A 17,764-nucleotide genomic window follows, 5' to 3' on the forward strand; every position below is an offset into this window, starting at 1 on the left:
TGACTTGAGATCTCTGGCTTCTGTAACACCATCCATAGTATTTCCTCACCTGGACTCCTCCAGGTCATCCATTGCTGCCCTGTGTCATGGAGATCCTGCAGTTTCAGGTAGCAGGACTGGCCCTTTTACTCATCCCAACCATTCACAGATGGTATAGATGTTAGGGTAAGCCAACTCAGAGCCCTGGATCTGGGTCTGGGTGGCAGGCAGCTGAGCTGATCGACACTCCTGCTGACCCTTATCTACACCAACAGGGTGAGCTCTCCAGTAGCTAGGTCATCTAATGCTATAGCAGGTCAACTCCTGCACTTAGTGCCCTTAGCTGGCTCCTCCATACCCATGCCTCCAGAACCAGCTCCATCCACTGTGCTGCCCAGTCAAGGCACGAGGCCAACTCTTCCAAATGTTGCAGCCTGTGAAGTTGGGCCAGCTCTTCTATGCTCACACCTTGGGAACTGGCTCATCTGCATCTTCATAAGTGTCAGCTCTACTATGTTGCCCAGGGGAGGTGCAGGGCCAGCTCTCCCAAATATCACCATTGTAGGGGGCATGGGGGCGCATCACCCGCACACCCATGCAGATGAGTGGTGGTGTCAGCTCTCTGCATGCTGTGGCCCATGCTGTTGCCCTTGGGCTCCGTACTCTCCACCTGGGCTAGCTCTACAGATTGTACTTCTGTTGCTGCTGCTGAAAGTCTGGTGGCCGGAGTGACATTTTAGTCTGTGTATAGGAAGGACATGACTTTGATTCTGTTGTATCCAAAGTGTGACTCTTGTGATGAGTTGGAATCTAATACGGCAGTGTATAAAATATATGAAAAGCATATCATGTACTTTAGTTTCCTTTAGAACTTTTCACCAGGCAGAGTTACATAGAGGTGTATGCACACACACAGACACATACTTCTGGGGCTATAGGACAATAGAAAGTTCTTGGGAATTGGGGCCTTGCTTCACTCACTGGAAATAGCTCTGCAGTGTGTGCTCGTTTAATCATTTCATTTTCTTGATTTCTGATCACATGACAACAAATTAAATGTGAGCCAGAAGTTTGTCAGACTGTGAGAAAGTATAGGTTATGTACAATTCAGTTTAAATTTAGACTGCTACTTTGCATTTATCTAATGAGTGTCTCTAGCAGAGATGGGAGAAATCATTTTTACTCTTCCTATGTATATCTTAGTTATTTTAGTGAATGTGTTATTCAAGAAGTATACCTTCTGTTTCAAAGAATAGCATAATTGATTACCAGCTTTGAATTCTTAGTGCTGCTTCCTTTAGTATGATTGGTAGAAACTTTAATCACATTTGTTATTACATCTATAGGATATGGTTTGCCTTCCATTGTTAACAGAATTCAGAAGTGAAAAGGAAAACATAACTATGTATTTTGTCTCATTGTCTTGTTCTTGTTTTCTATGCAAAAATGTCAAAACTTGCCAGGCTTCAGAAAAGCATCCTTGCAGCTTGTCCTCATGCTTCAAAATGGTGGAGGGAGGGAGTGCCCTGCTCCGGCTTGGAATACATTAGCGCCTTCCCACTGAGGTAAGAAGGCTTGGAGTAGGTCTTCCAGGTGCTAGATGCCTTTTCTGTGGTCAGTCCACAGTTTAGCGCATGTGAGACAGATCTGTCATTTGTCCACAAACATGCTTCCTGCTGCTGTGGGTCCTTCAGCATGTATTCAGTCATAGGAGTGCTGGCCCTGTACTGGCTATGGGCAGTGAGAAAGTAGTTCCTTTACTACCACTCCAAGGCTCTGTCAGAGAAGTGGCTCCTGCTCCCCTAGTTAGTCCCTGTCATAATTCCCTTATTCTTGGCTTTTCATGTATAAAGACTTTTTTTTAAAGATTGATATATATATCTCACGTTCTGCCTTCATAACCAAAAAAAAAAAAAAAAAAAAATTTAGAAAACCTAGTTACTAGCTAGGCTTTAAAATCTGTAGTATTAAAATCTGTAATTATTATTCAAAAGTGATGAATTTGGATCAGTTAGCAGATGAGGCCAATTGAGATTATATGTATCAAACATTCTTAGAGAACTTAACAGAGGAAGTAGCTCTATGCCATTTAAATCTGGACTGTAATTATCAGAGAAAATGGGTCAGTCTCTACCTCTGCCTCTCAAGTACTGGGATTAAAGGCGTGCACCACCACTGCCTGGCTTGAATTTTTTTTTTTAACAACTTTTATTTAGGGACATATTTAATATAGGGGTTCATTTGCATTAGAATTATTTGAAGCTTTTTGTTGTTGAAGGAAGGTATAAATAAATATTTAATTGTAAAATAGATATTTAGTCAAGGCTATACAATGAAATATTGGGCAGCTGAGAAATTTTCCAGTAATTTCTTTCTCCTTTATAAAAACAAATACAAGCCGGTGGTGGGTGGTGGTGGTGCACTCCTTCAATCCCAGCACCTGGGAGGCAGAGGCAAGCGGATTTCTGAGTTCAAGGCCAGCCTGGTCTACAGAGTGAGTTCCAGAACAGCCAGGGCTATATAGAGAAACCCTGTCTCGAAAAACAAAACAAAACAAAAAAAAAAAGAAAAACAAATACAGATCTATTCCATGTTATTATGTCTAGTCTTATGGCCATTTTTTAAAGCCAGTTTATGTAAAATAAAATGCAGAAAAGCTATAGAGACTGTCTTAAACAGCTTTGATAGCTCACATTTCATAAGTTTGGCCATTTAAAATTTAAAGTGGTGGGGTTTTTTTTGTTTGTTTGTTCACAGAATTATGGGACCATTACTACAGTTGCTGAGTGTGCTTATTTTAAACTGTCTGGATACAGGCTCTTACCACTGTCACCTAAACTGGTCTCTCATTGTTGGGTTTGCTCAGCCTCCGAAGGAGCGGAGACTGCAGATGGATGCCAGCCCCAGCCGCTGTGCTCCCTTCCTCCAGTTAACTGCAGGGCATTCTCATGGTCCTGAAGATACATTTATAGTCTCCAGTAGTCGGCCCTTGTGCCTTTTTCTCCTAGCCCTAAAAATTTCCTTTTTTTTTTTCCTGTAGATTTGCCTGTATAAATATTTTATATAAATGCAATGCAGGTAACTAATCTGTGATTTTTTTTTTTTAACCCTTGAAAAAGTCATTAATGCTCAAAAGAGAGCTAGTTATAGGTAAGATCATCCAAGTAATGATTGCCTCTTTCTTGTCTGACTAGGGAAAAAAATACTATAATTCAGAGATTGTGTCCAAATTAAATCAAGAGTTGAACTTGTCTCTAGCATAAGTGAATGTGTGCCTCTAGTGCTTTTTGATGGTCGCTGTGTGGCTCCTTGCCTTTTAAAAATGTTATTGTTGTGGCCTTCATGGGGTTTTTTGTTTTGTTTTGTTTTCCTCTCTGACTTCTGCTACTCAGGCTTTCCTAAGTTTCCCTGAAGTGTTTCTCGTTGCAGCTGTCAGGCTTGGATTCAGGGGCTCTCCTTGCTGCCCAGGTTCAGAAAGCAGACTTGAAAGCAAGATGGGTAAATGAAGGAACATTGCATGTGAGTCGTGGAAGAGTAGAGTGAGAAGAACAGGATTCCAGTGGCTTTTCAGATCGCAGTGACACTGAATTTTGGACAGTAGAGTACAAGTGAGGTTGCTGAAGAGAAGAATAAAGCTAGGCAATATGGGGCACACCTATAATCCCAGCACTGGGGAGGCAGAGGCAAAGGCCAGCCTGGTCTACACCACAAGTTCCAGACTAGCCAGGGCTACATAGTGAGACCCTGAGAGAAATGGGGAGGGCAGAGGAATACTTGAGACAAAGATGTAATGTGATAAAGGGTAAAAAAGGCGGGTGACTTTGAAAAATAATTTTGCTGTGTGAATCTGTCATACTTAAGTGATAAGCCAGATAGGTGTCAGATACTTAGTTCCCTTAAGATTTCTTTTTCTAAAACCTTGTTTAGGAGTTTTGAAGGAGAGCAGTAGTCTTAGAGGCTTATCCAAGGTATTCGGGTTGGAACCAGTGTAGAGTAGCAAAGCCATATAGTGACCTTGAAATAGGTTTTGAAGTCTCCCAGAGGGCTCAGTAACATCCTTCTGGGTTTCCATGGTGGAGGAAGCCTAGTCTGGATGCTACCCATAGTGGGTAGTGTTGGGAATCTGTCATTAGCCAGCAAAATAGAGCTAATTCCGAAAATGGCTCAGTGTGAGAAATGAGGACTGTATATTTTATGTGTATGAGTGTTTAGTCTGCTTGTATGTCTGTATGTGGGGAGTGTCAGATCTTGGACAGTTGTGGGCTGCCATGTGGGTGTTGGAACTGAACTTGGGTTCTCTGCAAGAGTAGTCAATTCCCTTGCAGAAGAGAATTAATTGCTAAGCTATCTCTCCTAACAAGTGGCCTTACATGCCAAGACTTCTCTATTTTCTTAGAGCAAGTGGGGTTTGTTTTTTGAGGTTCATTATTTTAACAGTTAAAGTTGCCTGATTTAAATTGAGCTTGTAGTAGAAACAGATTTATAATGTGTATACTATTTGTTTTAACCTTTAGGACACTTGACAAAAGACTTCCATATAAATCCACATTTATGCTCAGTTTTTAGGGAAATGATGAAAGTAGGCTTTTACCCCTCTCCGCATCAGCTTACAAAATTGTTATTGAGCAAAATAATGTATTTTGTTGATATCTTTGTACATTCATGTTATTATTTCACTTATCTCTTACATTATTTTCCTGCAAATATTTAGTTCTTTGTATCAGAGATATCGCCTAGAATATTTTGTATATAGTTTTTTTTAAGGATAAAGTGATAGAAATGTATTTTCTTAGAGCAAGTAGGGTTCAATTTTTTTGAGGTTCATTATCTTAACAGTTAAAGTTGCCTGATTTAAATTGAGCTTGTAATGAAAACAGGTTTATAATGTATATACTATTTTTTTAATAAGGATACTTTGTAAAAGTCTTCATTAACTTTTATAAGTGACCTATATTGTAGAAGGAGAAACTTAATATTGATATTTAACTAATTAACCTGCAGGTTACATTGTTTTGTTTTGTTTTGGTTTTTATTTCATTTTTGTTTTAAAATAATAATTGAGTCAAGAAAAATCTGAGAAAATATAAATCTGGGAAGGAGATTAGTGTAACATCCTAAATCATTGGCTTTGTAAACTGCCAACTAATAACAGATCATACAGGGAAATCTGTGTCACTAACACAGATGTGTCCAGCATCCACACGGTGGCTCACGGTCATCTGTAAGTCCAGTTCCAGGGGATCTGGTGGCACAGATTTCTCTTTGATATAAAGTATTTAGAAAACTCGAGCTGTTAGAACATTTGCTGAATGAGATTTGGCTTACTATAGATGAGGTACCACACTTTGCTGGCTTTGAGCATCTGTGCAGCAAATCATGCTAGAGAACTCTGCTATTGCCTTAAGCCGGGGAACATGGACGGGTAAGGAGTTAATATGTTCCAAACTTAAGGCTCTGTTGTGCCTGCACCTTACAATCCTTAGAGCCTGTATCTACACATCGTCTGTTTTTCATTAATCTAGCTTGCATATCCTTTAGAGTTATTGATCCCAGTCTATCTGTATGAAATACTTTAACAAAAAAACAAACCAACCTCCTTTGCCAGTAATTAGATGGCTCAGGTAGCATGCTTGAGCTTGGCTCAAGTCAAGAACTTATGAGAGGGATCGGACACCCTCATCTGTCCTCCAAGAGCATTGAGCACATACATACATTTAGACAAAATACCTGTACACAGAAATAAACCCAAAATACTTTTTTTTAAAAGAAGGTAATATGTGAAAAATAAGTTTGTGTATAATGACTAGTGAGGTTGGTCATTGTTCCATGTGTTTATTATCTTTGTTTTATTTATTCGCTAAATTGCCTGTTCATATCCTTTTTCCATTTCATTTTCTTTGAACTGTTTGTTCTTCACAGGGGTGGATGTTGGAAGATTAGGCCTTGAAACTGTTTTAGGCCTCTGCCAGCTCCAGGCCCCTGGCTATGGTAGACTCACTCTGAAAATGATAAGTCAGTAGTTCTTGTCTTAAAAGCACATTTTACATGTTTTAGGAACGTTAAGTTTTGTTTCATACATTGCAGGTACTCAAAATTGCTTGCCTTTGAGAATTTTTTGTTGGTGTTGCTGTTGTGTTATTTTGTTTTTGAGATATGTGTGACCCTCCTGTCTCAGAAGTGTGCACCACTAAACACTCTCCTTACAGGTTTATGAACTTTTTCCAAATATAAACATTTATTAACTGCAGAGCTTTATTCTTCCAGAGTTAGCCTTTCCCTTTGCTTCATTACGGCTATGCTTAGGAGGCTCTTTCCTGTTCACGTCGGAGAGACTCGCCAGGTGTACTGGTATGGTTTTATTATTAAATTTGTGGTTTAAGTCTTTACTCTTGTGTTTCTTTATAAGGTGGGAGGTAGCTTCCCACTGCAGGGGTGGACAAGGCCAGCTGTTGTCACCACTGCTGAGCCTGTTCCTGTCCTGTTCCTCCCTCAGCAGCTCAGTTTCACACCTCAGGTTTGCCTGTTGCAGGACCGCCTCTCACACACCAATGGTGCAGTCCGTGATGCTCCAGAGTATGGGGGCCATTCATGTTGGTTTTTCTAAATCTATTTTGAAATTTCATCAAAGTTTGTAAACCAAAGGCCACCGTCGTAATCAATCAAGTCTCTTATTCAGAGCCTCCTTAAAGGTCGTCCTGTGTTGCCCAGGCAGGCTCTTGAACTTGATATTCTACCTCAGCCTCCCAATGAACATATGCTGCCATAACCAGTTTCAAATTTCTTATTTCTATTGCTGTTTCCTCTGAATTCCTAAATGACAATTTGTTAATAGTTTTCATGTGGTTTCTCTATATCCCTGTAACCTGACAATTTCTTTTCATGTGTTAATGTTAGCTTTTCAGTAGTTGTTGGAAACAATTTGCTCTGTTATCATTTTGCATCTCTTTATCTCACTGTATTAACAAGTCTTTCCAGACATTGCTAAGTAACAGGATGAGTACCCTGTTCTTATTTATTCCCCAGGAATCACAGTGTTTTTTTGGTTTTTTTGGTTTTTCGAGACAAGGTTTCTCTGTATAGCCCTAGACTGTCCTGGAATTCATTCTGTAGACTTGGCTGGCCTTGAACTCAGAAATCCGCCTGTCACTGCCTCCCTGGCAGATTAAAGGCATGTGCCACCGCCACCCGGCTTAAATTTAAATTTCTTTTGTGATTATCATACCTATGTCCCAAAATAGCTGTGAGTATAGCCCAACATAAAACTGTAAACCAAAAACATTGAGGGTTTTTTTTAGTTGAATTGTGCAGCTCTTGAGTGTGAACTTTGTGGATGACAGTCCCGCTGTGACGTCAGAGTGCTGGCAGAGGCCCTGTTGTTTGTTTGCCTTGTGCTTAGATTGGTTGTTCTTAGTTTAGTTTCTCCCCTGCTGTTGTCTTTTCTTTTAGGTGCTAGTTGACACTGGGTCTGCTAGTCTGCAGCCTCTCCTACTCACTTTGTCTGACCCTGGTGGGATGCCTTCCTCAGGTCTCCTTCCCTCCAAACATCGCTTGCTTCTCCCAGGTCCTCTCATGCTGGCTAAAATGCTACAATGTTTTTTATCTCCTAAATTTATTTTCTTAGCTTTGCTAATGATTCTTTTTTCTTATTTTTCATGTTTTACAAGCCAGGTATTTAAAAATTTTTTATGTGTAAGAAGTTTTGTTTTCTCAAGTAAATCAAAAGTCAACATGTTCTTGAGTGCTTTTTCAGAATTTATATATTTATGGTCCATATCTTTTGGAATATTTTTGTTTTGATAATTTCATATATGCATACACTGTATCTTGATCATATCCAGCCCAAATCCCTCTCCTCCCAGATCCTCCTTCCACTTAAAGCCTTGCCATCTTTTTAATTTTTTTGATAACCCATTGAGTCCAGTTAGTGCTACCTGAATGCACATTTTTGTGAGGTGGTTCACTAGTCTAGTCATGGGCAACCTCAGTAGCTCCTCAGGTGTGAACTGGAGGCTCATAAGCCACTCCCATCTATGCTAGAATGTTGGCTAGCATGGTCCTGTGCAGTAGCCGTAGCTGCTGCTGAGTTCACAGCGCTCTCCCCATCTTCTGACTCTTGCATCCTTTCCTCCCTCTCCTCCTCACTGTTTGGCAGTGGTTGAGGGCGAGACTGGGAGCACTATAGAAAGATCCCATTGAGGACTGAGCACTCAGCTGTCACACCAGCTATCCTCAGCACTCTGACTGATGCTCACTACAAACAGGCTTCTCTGACCAGACCCTGACCAAGGGCAGCATTAGTCTGTGACTATGAACAAATATTTAAAGGCAGTTTGACAGGAGTGTTTAGCAAAACTACAGTAGTAAGCTTCCCCCTGCTGCCAGACTTTAATACAGTTCCTCATGTTGTGGTGATCCCTGGCCATAAGGTTAGTTTTGTTGCAATGTCTTAACTGGACTTTTCTCCTGTTATGAATTGTAAGTATCTTGTTTTCTAAGGTAGCTTCTATGAAAAGGTCATTCAACCTCTAGAGGAGCTGCAGGCTGCTCCCCTAGGCTTTATGGCCTCTTCAGCCCTAGGCTCTTGACCAGGTTTATAGTGAGTTATTACTTCCCTCCAGTGGGACAAGCCTCAGATTCAGTCAGAAAGTAGTTGATTGCCCCTGAGTCCTGCATCATTTTTCCACATCTTACCTAAGAGTTTAGTTTTGTAACATGCAGGGTCTACCATGGAGTAAGTCCATTGATGACTTGTCTCTTGCTCTCATGCCTAGCACCTTCTATCACAGTGGTAGGAATCTCCAGATCCGTTCTAGTTTGATGGTTCCACAAATTTTGTTTCTGCTTTCTACTTAAAGGTTACTAATTTTCTCTATAGTTTACCCCAAAATAGTGTGACTAGTTAACTCTTTGCTTGCTAGAGTATCTGGACACCATTCCTATCTTCCCCATGGAATTTAAACTGGCAGGCTGAGTTATATAGACTTACAGTTTATTCTGGCCCTTCTTTTGAAGGGCCCTCACTGGTTTGTTCCTGTGCAGATTACCATATTTGCCAGTAGAAGCATAATTCTGGGCATTATGTCAGTTCTCGCAGCTGACTTAATAAATTACTATAAACTTAGTGGTGTAAAGCACTTTAGACTAGTTCTAGTGTGAAATAGGTTTTACTAGGTCTAGGTCATAGTTAACTATTGCAAGAATGTGCTCACTCCAGTGGCTTTCCTCACCTTCTGTGGTTGTTCACACTCTAGTCCTTGACTTGTAGGCACATGGCTTCAAGCATCAAGGTGACCATCCTCAGATGTTTCTGATCTATCAGGTGACTTTTGTGTGCCTGTTATTTTCTAAGAACATGTAGACGTGGATTGCCCAGGATTACTTTCCCATCTCAAATTCCCAGCTTAATCTTCTCTGCAAAGACCCATCTTTTCCTGACCTCCAAAATTAGGTAGCACAGGATTAAGGCCTGCTAATTTCTGGAGCTGTTATTCAGCCCACAACAGGTATCATTTTGTTTTGCTGCTTTGAAATGAAGTAGCCATGTGGACTCAACATTGAACTAAGGGCTCAGATTTTCTGGGGCTAATTAGAATGTAGCAGTATTGTTTTCCTTCTAGAATAATAACGCAGTGATACTGTGGTGGGAGGCAGGTGAAGCAGCTCAGCCCGGCAGTGGTGGCGCAGGCCTTTAATCCCAGCACTTGGGAGGCAGAGGCAGGCGGATTTCTGAGTTCGAGGACAGCCTGGTCTACAGAGTGAGTTCCAGGACAGCCAGAGCTATACAGAGAAACCCTGTCTCGAAAAAACAAAAAACAAAAACAAAAACAAAAACAAAAAGCAGCTCAGCCTTTGTTCCTGGCCACGCATGTGGCCAGGCATGTGTGTGATTGGGGAAGGGCAACAGCTTGTGATGGTTGGATTGCTACTACTGTTGACAGTCTTAATATTTTAGTTACTTCATCTTTCTGTAGTAAAGTAATAACAATTTTAATAAAAACGGGTTTTGGTTTCTGGTTTTTCCAGACTTAGTTTCTCATGTAGTCCTGGCTATCCTGTAAGCTTTGTAGACGAGGCTGACCTTGAACCCAGAGATCTGCCTGCCTCTTGTCTCCCAGGTGCTAGAATTCCATGTGTGAGCTACCACTGCCCATCGAAGAATAACAGCTTTCAAATGTGAGTTTATTGACAAGATTTGCATACTGCTCATTATTTTCTGCTGTTTCTGTTCTTCAAACCTTACTTAGGTTTTTTACTTTAAATTCTTACACATTTCCTAGAACAAGCTAATTGGCAAGCAAATAAAATTGCTTAATTTGCCAGCAAGGAAAAATAGACATTGAGGTAAAAGGAACTCTCTAATGTCACATATTAGACAGCCATATACTTTTACGGCAGTTTTGGTTGTTTTTTTGGCTACATGTATATATATGGAAGAGGGGCCATGGCATGCGTGTGGAGGTCTGAAGACAATTTGTAGGGTTCAGCTCTGGCCTTCTACCGTTAGTGATTAGTTCCAAAGGCTTGAACTCTAGCCATCATGCTCAGTAGCAAGCTTCTTTACCAAGTGAGCTGTCTTGCCAACCCTAGACATAACTGTTCATCTTAATCTTACTATGAAAGTGTATTTCTGTTCTTCTGGTTTTTGTTTGTTTTGAGAAAGGTTTCTCTATGTATTGGTTGCTATGTGGACCAGGATGGCCTAAAATTCAGAGATCCATCTGCCTCCACCTTCCGAGTAGAGGACCCACGATTGAGTCAGTACCCACATAGCAGCTCACAACTGTCTGTAGCTCTAAGGTCTGACACCTCACACAGATACACATGTAGGCACATAAAAGAAAAATAATTTAAAACATTTTTTAAAAAGTTGATAATTATGTACTGATAATCTTTAAGAAGTATAGTCCTTGAGAGTTGATGGGAGAACTTAGGGGAGGCAGCATGTAGAAGAAGATCTAGGAAGAAGACTGAAGAGTGCCATACTTAAAATGGCTGGGGAGATAGGGTAGGCCTCCCAGGAAGACAAGGATGGGGAACCAGAAAGAGTATGGAAAGTGGGTATGAAGCAGTCAGGGGAAGAATGTTTCTGGGGGGATCATGATTGAAAAGTTCTGTGAGCAGTTAGTTAGATAGCAGCTAGGAAGAGCACTGGTTGCTCTTCCTGAGGACACACGTGGTGGCACGAAGCCATCTGTAGCTCCAGTTCCAGGGGATCTAATGCCCTCTTCTAGCTTCTGTAAGCACTGGGCACAAACATGTATCAGGCAGAGCGCCCATACACAAAATAAAAACAAGTAAACCTTTATTCTCATGCCTCCCCCTTCAAACAAACACATACACACAAACAAAAACACTACTCAAAATTAATTAGGGAAAGTGTCTTAGAGGCCCCTGACCAGGCACCACTGCAGTGTCAGCAACTGTTCAGGAAGGTGAAAAGAGAAGCAGGTGGGTGGTAGACAGGCAGGAAGACACTTATGTCATATTCAAGGCCTGCTGTAGCACACACTCTTAACCCCAGCACTTCCAAACTGAGTTTCAGGATCTCTGTGTTTGAGTCTGGCCTTAGTTACATAGCAGGTTCCTGGCCAGCCAGGGCTACTCTACAGAAAGAAACTCTGTCTCAAAAAAGAAAGAAGTATTATCTTCCAGTTAAAAGATGTGAAAGATGGGCTGGAGAGATGGCTCAGTGGTTAAGAGCACTGACTGTTGTTCCAGAGGTCCTGAGTTCAATTCCCAGCAACCACATGGTGGCTCACAACCATCTGTAAGGGGATCTGACGCCCTCTTCTGGTGTGTGTTTGAAGACAGCTACAGTGTACTCATATAAATAAACAAATCTTTAAAAAAAAACAAAAAACTTGCCCGGCGGTGGTGGCGCACACCTTTAATCCCAGCACTTGGGAGGCAGAGGCAGGCGGATCTTTGAGTTCGAGGCCAGCCTGGTCTACAGAGTGAGTTCCAGGACAGCCAGGGCTATACAGACAAACCCTGTCTCAAAAAACCAAAAACCCTTTGTGTGGTTTGCAGTGTGTGTTGTTTCACTGAACTGTAGCTGTTCCTGTGTTGCTTAACACTATTCAGTATATATTCCAGAAGACAGCTGACCCTTTGAGGACAGAGTTCATCTAGACATAAGCACTGATGAGCTATGTAAAATGTAAAAATATAAAGACACTAGTACACTTCTATTTGCACCCCCTGCGTATTACAACTCACATTTTGCCATGTTGTACGTTGCTTCCTATGCCTTTAGCTAGTGTCTCCCCCTACCCCCACTCTTTCCCTGAAAAGCTTCTTGCCTCTTTCTATGTACACTTCTCTCTGTGAATTTTCTTTCCACCTTTAGATTGCTATCTCTTAGGCAGATCTGTTCCAGATATACCCGTTCTTATAACCGTGTCTATTTTAATGCTCATCAGAGGCCTCTGGTTCCCAGCATCCTTCCTGTGGCAGTGCCAGTTAAGCAGTGATCTTTTGTTACTTAAGTATGTCCTTGAATCTCACCAACCCCCACCAAAAATACCCACACTAAATACTGCTGCTTGGAGCAAGTAGGGCTTGACATAAACATTATGTGGTATCATTTTCCTCACATTGTTTACATATGCCTGTTTGGCATAGAGACTTGGGGAGTTGTTTTATTAGATTGTGTCTACAGGCAAACAAATGTAGTTTGATTTAGTTTTTTTAAAGCCTGCCCAAAATGGATAATACTTCGTTTATTTAAGGGCTAATATGGGGTTGCATAGGGACATTCAGTATAATACAGTATAGTATAGTATATAATATAAATATTATCCACTTATTTATTCTGCCTTTTAATGAGCAGTCAAGTTGTTTCCATGTTTGCTATTACACTTCTTATAAGGTCAACAGTAAAGTATATGAAGTTTGTTAGAATTTCTCTTCAGTTTGAGTCTTGGTGGATTAAGCCTCGCGACTAGTAGATAATTACATTAGCTTCACTTAGTGAAAGGGACAAACTGCTGAGGGGTTAGGGATGTTGTTTTGCTATAGACTTGTGTGTCATCACCAGGTCCTGGGCTTGGTTCCTAGCACTGCAGAAAAAAGCAGGTAGTGGTTGATCTTTAAGTGAAAAGTTCTTAGTTAGACGTTGTTTTCATTTTAAAGGACTCAAAATGTTCACTGTAGTACTTTGTTTTGAAATTCAGATCAGCTTCTAATACTTGACATGAGTTCCAGCCTGTAGCCAAGTAGATGTAGACCCAGAATCAGAGTGAACTTCCATGGCCCAATGAATCTCCTTGCAGCTTTCCTCCCCACCCCACCCCACCCCACCCCCACACCCTTGCTCATTTAATAATTGGATTAAGTAAAATACTGTCTAGCCAGCAATGTGTGCACTAGTTTTATATGAAGACTTTCTGACATAACAGTCCCATGATCAGCTTCCCAGTTTTATATAGCCTATAGTTGCCTACTCCACTAACTTTCTGTAAATTACTCCCACTCTAAGTAAGATTTCTCAGCTGCCTACTTTCGTTTTGAGGAATTAATTTAATTGACAGTTTCATATGTGTATCTGATAAATAAGTCGTGCACTTGTTTTGAAAGGGTAGAACAAAGTCTCTGTTAGGCAACATCACCATCTAGATGTGCTCTCTTAGAAATACAGTGGTAATTAAAGAGTAACATTTTGCCCATTGCCTCCATTTTGCCAGGGTCTCTGAGTGATTTGCAGCATCATTCATGAGGTTAGTGTAGATATATCCATTGTGCAGATGAAAAAACTGAGGGATGCTAGTCTAAATAGTCATCCAAGTTATCTTAATCACGATTTACACATCCAGCTAGCTAGGCAGACTAGCTAAGAGAACTAACATCCAGATAAGGCAAGTCGCTGTTGGCCTTTAGTAGGTAACTAGTGGCTCGGTTTCTTTGTTAGTAAGATAGGGGTAGAATATGTCAATATTGGCATAGAGGTTTAAAGATGCTAATACATTTTATAAAACTTGTAAGTAGTGCTTAGTTGGTATCCCTCCCCCACATGCATCCAATAAACATGAAATGTTACTTTGGGGGCAGGGACAGGTTTATCTGTGTAACACTTGTGGTCCTGGAACCAACTGTAGACTATGCTGGCCTTGAACTCATAGAGGTCCACCTGCCTCTGCCTCCTGAGTGCTGGGATCAAAGGTGTGTACACCACTCGACACCATGTTACCTCTAAGCCTGTAATAACTCACAAATATCTTGTCTAGTTGCTGGGAGGTGAGGCCGTGGGCTATAGGTTCCTTTATAAGAGAATCCCATGTGCTTTTAAAACGTGTCTTGGGTTGGTTTTCTTTGGACTTGTTTGTAACTGTTGGAAGAGTTGAGTAGACTTTAGAGGGAACAGTTGTTCCTCAAATCCTCATTGTCGCTTCAGTACAGCCAGACTTGCTTCCTTTTTTGTTTTTGTTTTGATTTTTGTTTTTTTGAGACAGGATTTCTCTGTATAGACCAGGCTGGCCTCGAACTCAGAAATCCACCTGGCTCAGACTTGCTTCCTAAACCCATACTGTCTCTTTTCTTCCCAGAGTGAAACTAATACTATGATGTTCTATTGAGTTTCTGCTCTTAGGCTCTGAGTGCTGGAGCGCACAATGAGTAAAGTCCCTGTGCTCATGGAATTTGCAGCCACTGTCCTGTTGATGTGTTGATGTTCTATGTATGTACATAGAATTGCTTTGCTGCATTACTCAAGATACTGCCTTTTGTTGGAGTGTGCTAGAATCAAATGCCTGTTGTTAAATGCTTACTCTATTCTGCCTTTTCAGAAGCAGGGTATTTCCGAGGTTTGCTATTATACCTCTTAGTAATGGTCACTGCACACATTTGTCAGGTGGGACTGTTTAAGATGATGTATTCCCAGTTCTTTGACTATAGTAAGAATCCTGATGTATGCTATTGAGCTTGTTAACGTAAGTGCGTATCTGGAACATTGGCTTGGAGTAATGGTATTTGCTTACCTTTGTTGCCTTACTCCAGCTTGTAAGATGCAGGACCACAAAGGTGACTCCAGAACTTGGGCGTTATCTGCCATTAATAGCACACTGCTCTGGAATAGGTCCCTAGGATTACTGAGCTGGCATATATGTGCATTTTCTAGCTTTTGCTGTTAGTGAATCACTAGAGTTTCTGTTTTCCTTACATTCTTCCCAACTTTTGATATTGTCAACTAGGCAAGAAATGGCATTTTTTAGTTGCCTCCCTCCCCCTTGTTTACTACTGTGTTTAAAGTATAGTTTAAAGTGCATTACACAAGGGATAAATGTGTAGCTTATTGGTAGAACACTTAACCTAGCATGAGTCTCTGAGTTCAGTTTCTACCACCCCCCAAAAGTATATTATGTTTAGGCTTTTTACTAAGTGGCAGACAAAGCTGTTGTCCAGGAGAAACATCATTATAGCTGATTCCTTCCTCTGGTGGAAAAACAATACTATAAGCACTGTCTAATAATAAATGGCTATACTATATTAAGTGTTTATAGAGTGCTAGGCATAATGTTAACTGTGGTATACATTTATTATTTGTAACAATCCTATAAGATCAGTACCTTAAGCCAAGCATGATGGTGCTCACCTTTAATCCCAGCACTCCAGGAGCTGAGGCAGGTGGATCTCTGAGTTTCAGGCCAGCCAGAGCTACACAGTGAGACCCTGTCTTTTTTTTTTTTTTTTTTTTAAGGAGGCAGGGGAGAAGAAAGAAAAGAAAGATTAACACCTTAATGCACAGATGAAGAAAGCAATTGAGAAAAGCTAGTGGCCTCACACTTACTGTGGTCACACTGTTACTGAGAAGTAAAGCCAGAGTAGTGTTACCGAGCAGTCTGATGTCGGCGCTTGTGTTCTTTAGGGCTTGATGTTGTTGGGAAAATCTTAAGGCAGGAGTATGTGGTTCCTGGTTTTTCTTGTTGGTTTATCTATTAAATAAACTTCAATCTGAGCTTTATTTTTTCCCCCACTTGTAGTGATACTTTTACTTCTTCCTCATTGTTTCTAGTTGTAGATTGGAGCTGATTTTCCTCATGGACTCTTAAGCTTCTTTCCCTTAACATTTTTTGTGGGGATGAGGGGATCAAATGCCTCTACTGGGATTATATGCAGACCTGGCTTTTTAACTAATCCTTTATACGTTATCCACTCCATCAAATTCCCTCCCACCAATAATTTGCAACGTTGATTTGCCTTATAAATCACATGGAGATGTTTTAAATTTAATCTTTTGAGTTTTACAGAACATGTGTACTTGTGCACACTTGTGGAAGTCGGGAGGAGTTCAGTTTTCTCTCCCTGTGCATGAGTTGGTCAGCAAAAGGGAAAGGTGGGGGGGGTAATTGCTGCAAGACAAAATTCCTTACTTCTCTATCTCGGAGTTTATATTTACTGGTGCTTGAATCCCCTAGTTTGAGAATTTCATGCTTATAGACCTGGATACTGTCTTTCACCCCTATTATACATAGCTCCTCAACCTCCTTTCTTTGGTATTGTATTCTACTTTAAGATTTTCTTTTGTGTGTGACTCATTTGATTACTTGGACTGAAGTCTACATTACTAACGTGAGTCCATTCCAGACCATGGATCTGGCTAAGTCTTGGCAAAGGATTAGATCAACTGACCTAGACCCTTTGAATCTCTTTTATGATTTATTTCTAGGGTCTTCAGAGCATAATAATGACAAATGTTATTCCTATTAATTTAATTATCAGGTTAACTGTTATATCCTGTATAGTAAAATTTGTCATTTAATGTATTGCAACTTGAAAATTGAAGCTGACTCTTTTAATAATTGACTGGTCTGATGAAGGAAGTAGAATCTGAAGTAGATTTGAAAGGATAGATACAGGTGTAGTTTTTCTGGGAGTGAAGAGGTTTGCCAGGGGATTCCAGCTAAGGAGAACGAATGTGCAGGGGTTTAAACAAAGACACTGAAAATTTAGACCAGTATTAGTAATTTTTTTTTTTTTTAGTTTACAGAGGTTTCTAATTGTGGAAACAAAACTAAATAGCTTGGAATCAAACCCTGAGTATTCAGCCAAGGTACCAGAAGTAGTAGATACTTGTATGCATGGTCTGTGAATTGATTTCTCTCTCTTTCTCTCTCTCTCTCTCTCTTTCTCTCTCTCTCTCTCTCTTTCTCTCTCTCTCTCTCTTTTTCAGGTTTCTCTGTGTAGCCCTGGCTGTCCTGGAACTCACTCTGTAGACCAGGCTGGCCTCGAACTCAGAAATCCACCTGCCTCTGCCTCCCAAGTGCTGGGATTAAAGGTGTGCGCCACCAACTGCCCAGCTGTTTTGTCTTTTTCCTGATTGACAAAAAGTACTTGCAAGACTGCACATCTTGAGTGCATGCTGAAATCTTGCTGGTTCATGTAAGTTAATGGTCACTGCTAGGTCTCCTTGGTAGCACAGAGAGGCATACAAGCTCTCCTTTTCTTGGTGATTCAGTTCCCTCTGCTTGTCTAGTTAAGCTGTACTTGATCAGCCTTTTCCTTTCTTGTTAATCTCCACATTCCAAGACAGCAACACAATGCTTGTAGGTATAGCCTGTGAGTTTTTCCAGCTTCCTTGTATCTTCTAGATTCTGTATAAAGACTGTTGGACATGTGTATTGTTTCAAAGACAATTACTGACTTTCTTATTTCTCTTCCTTTACAGACCTAGAGGATCAAGTCATAATGGGAGCATTTTTAGACAAGCCAAAGATGGAAAAGCATAATGCCCAGGGGCAGGGGAATGGGTTGCGATATGGCCTAAGCAGCATGCAAGGCTGGCGAGTTG

At 40.8% G+C, this 17,764-nt stretch overlaps 1 protein-coding gene across 1 annotated transcript in view; it reads left to right on the forward strand.

Moving 5' to 3' along the window:
- The first annotated feature begins 3,051 nt into the window (after positions 1-3,051).
- Positions 3,052-17,764, forward strand: part of Ppm1a (protein phosphatase, Mg2+/Mn2+ dependent 1A) — a 31,181-nt gene continuing 16,468 nt past the window's right edge. The window contains exons 1-3 of the mRNA XM_031357726.1: positions 3,052-3,057; positions 3,409-3,477; positions 6,386-6,552. Of these exons, the coding sequence (XP_031213586.1) occupies positions 3,052-3,057; positions 3,409-3,477; positions 6,386-6,552 (242 nt within the window). The remainder of the gene's footprint in view (positions 3,058-3,408; positions 3,478-6,385; positions 6,553-17,764) is intronic.

The sequence above is a fragment of the Mastomys coucha genome, unplaced genomic scaffold, assembly GCF_008632895.1.
Source record: "Mastomys coucha isolate ucsf_1 unplaced genomic scaffold, UCSF_Mcou_1 pScaffold6, whole genome shotgun sequence".
Lineage (NCBI taxonomy): Eukaryota > Metazoa > Chordata > Mammalia > Rodentia > Muridae > Mastomys > Mastomys coucha.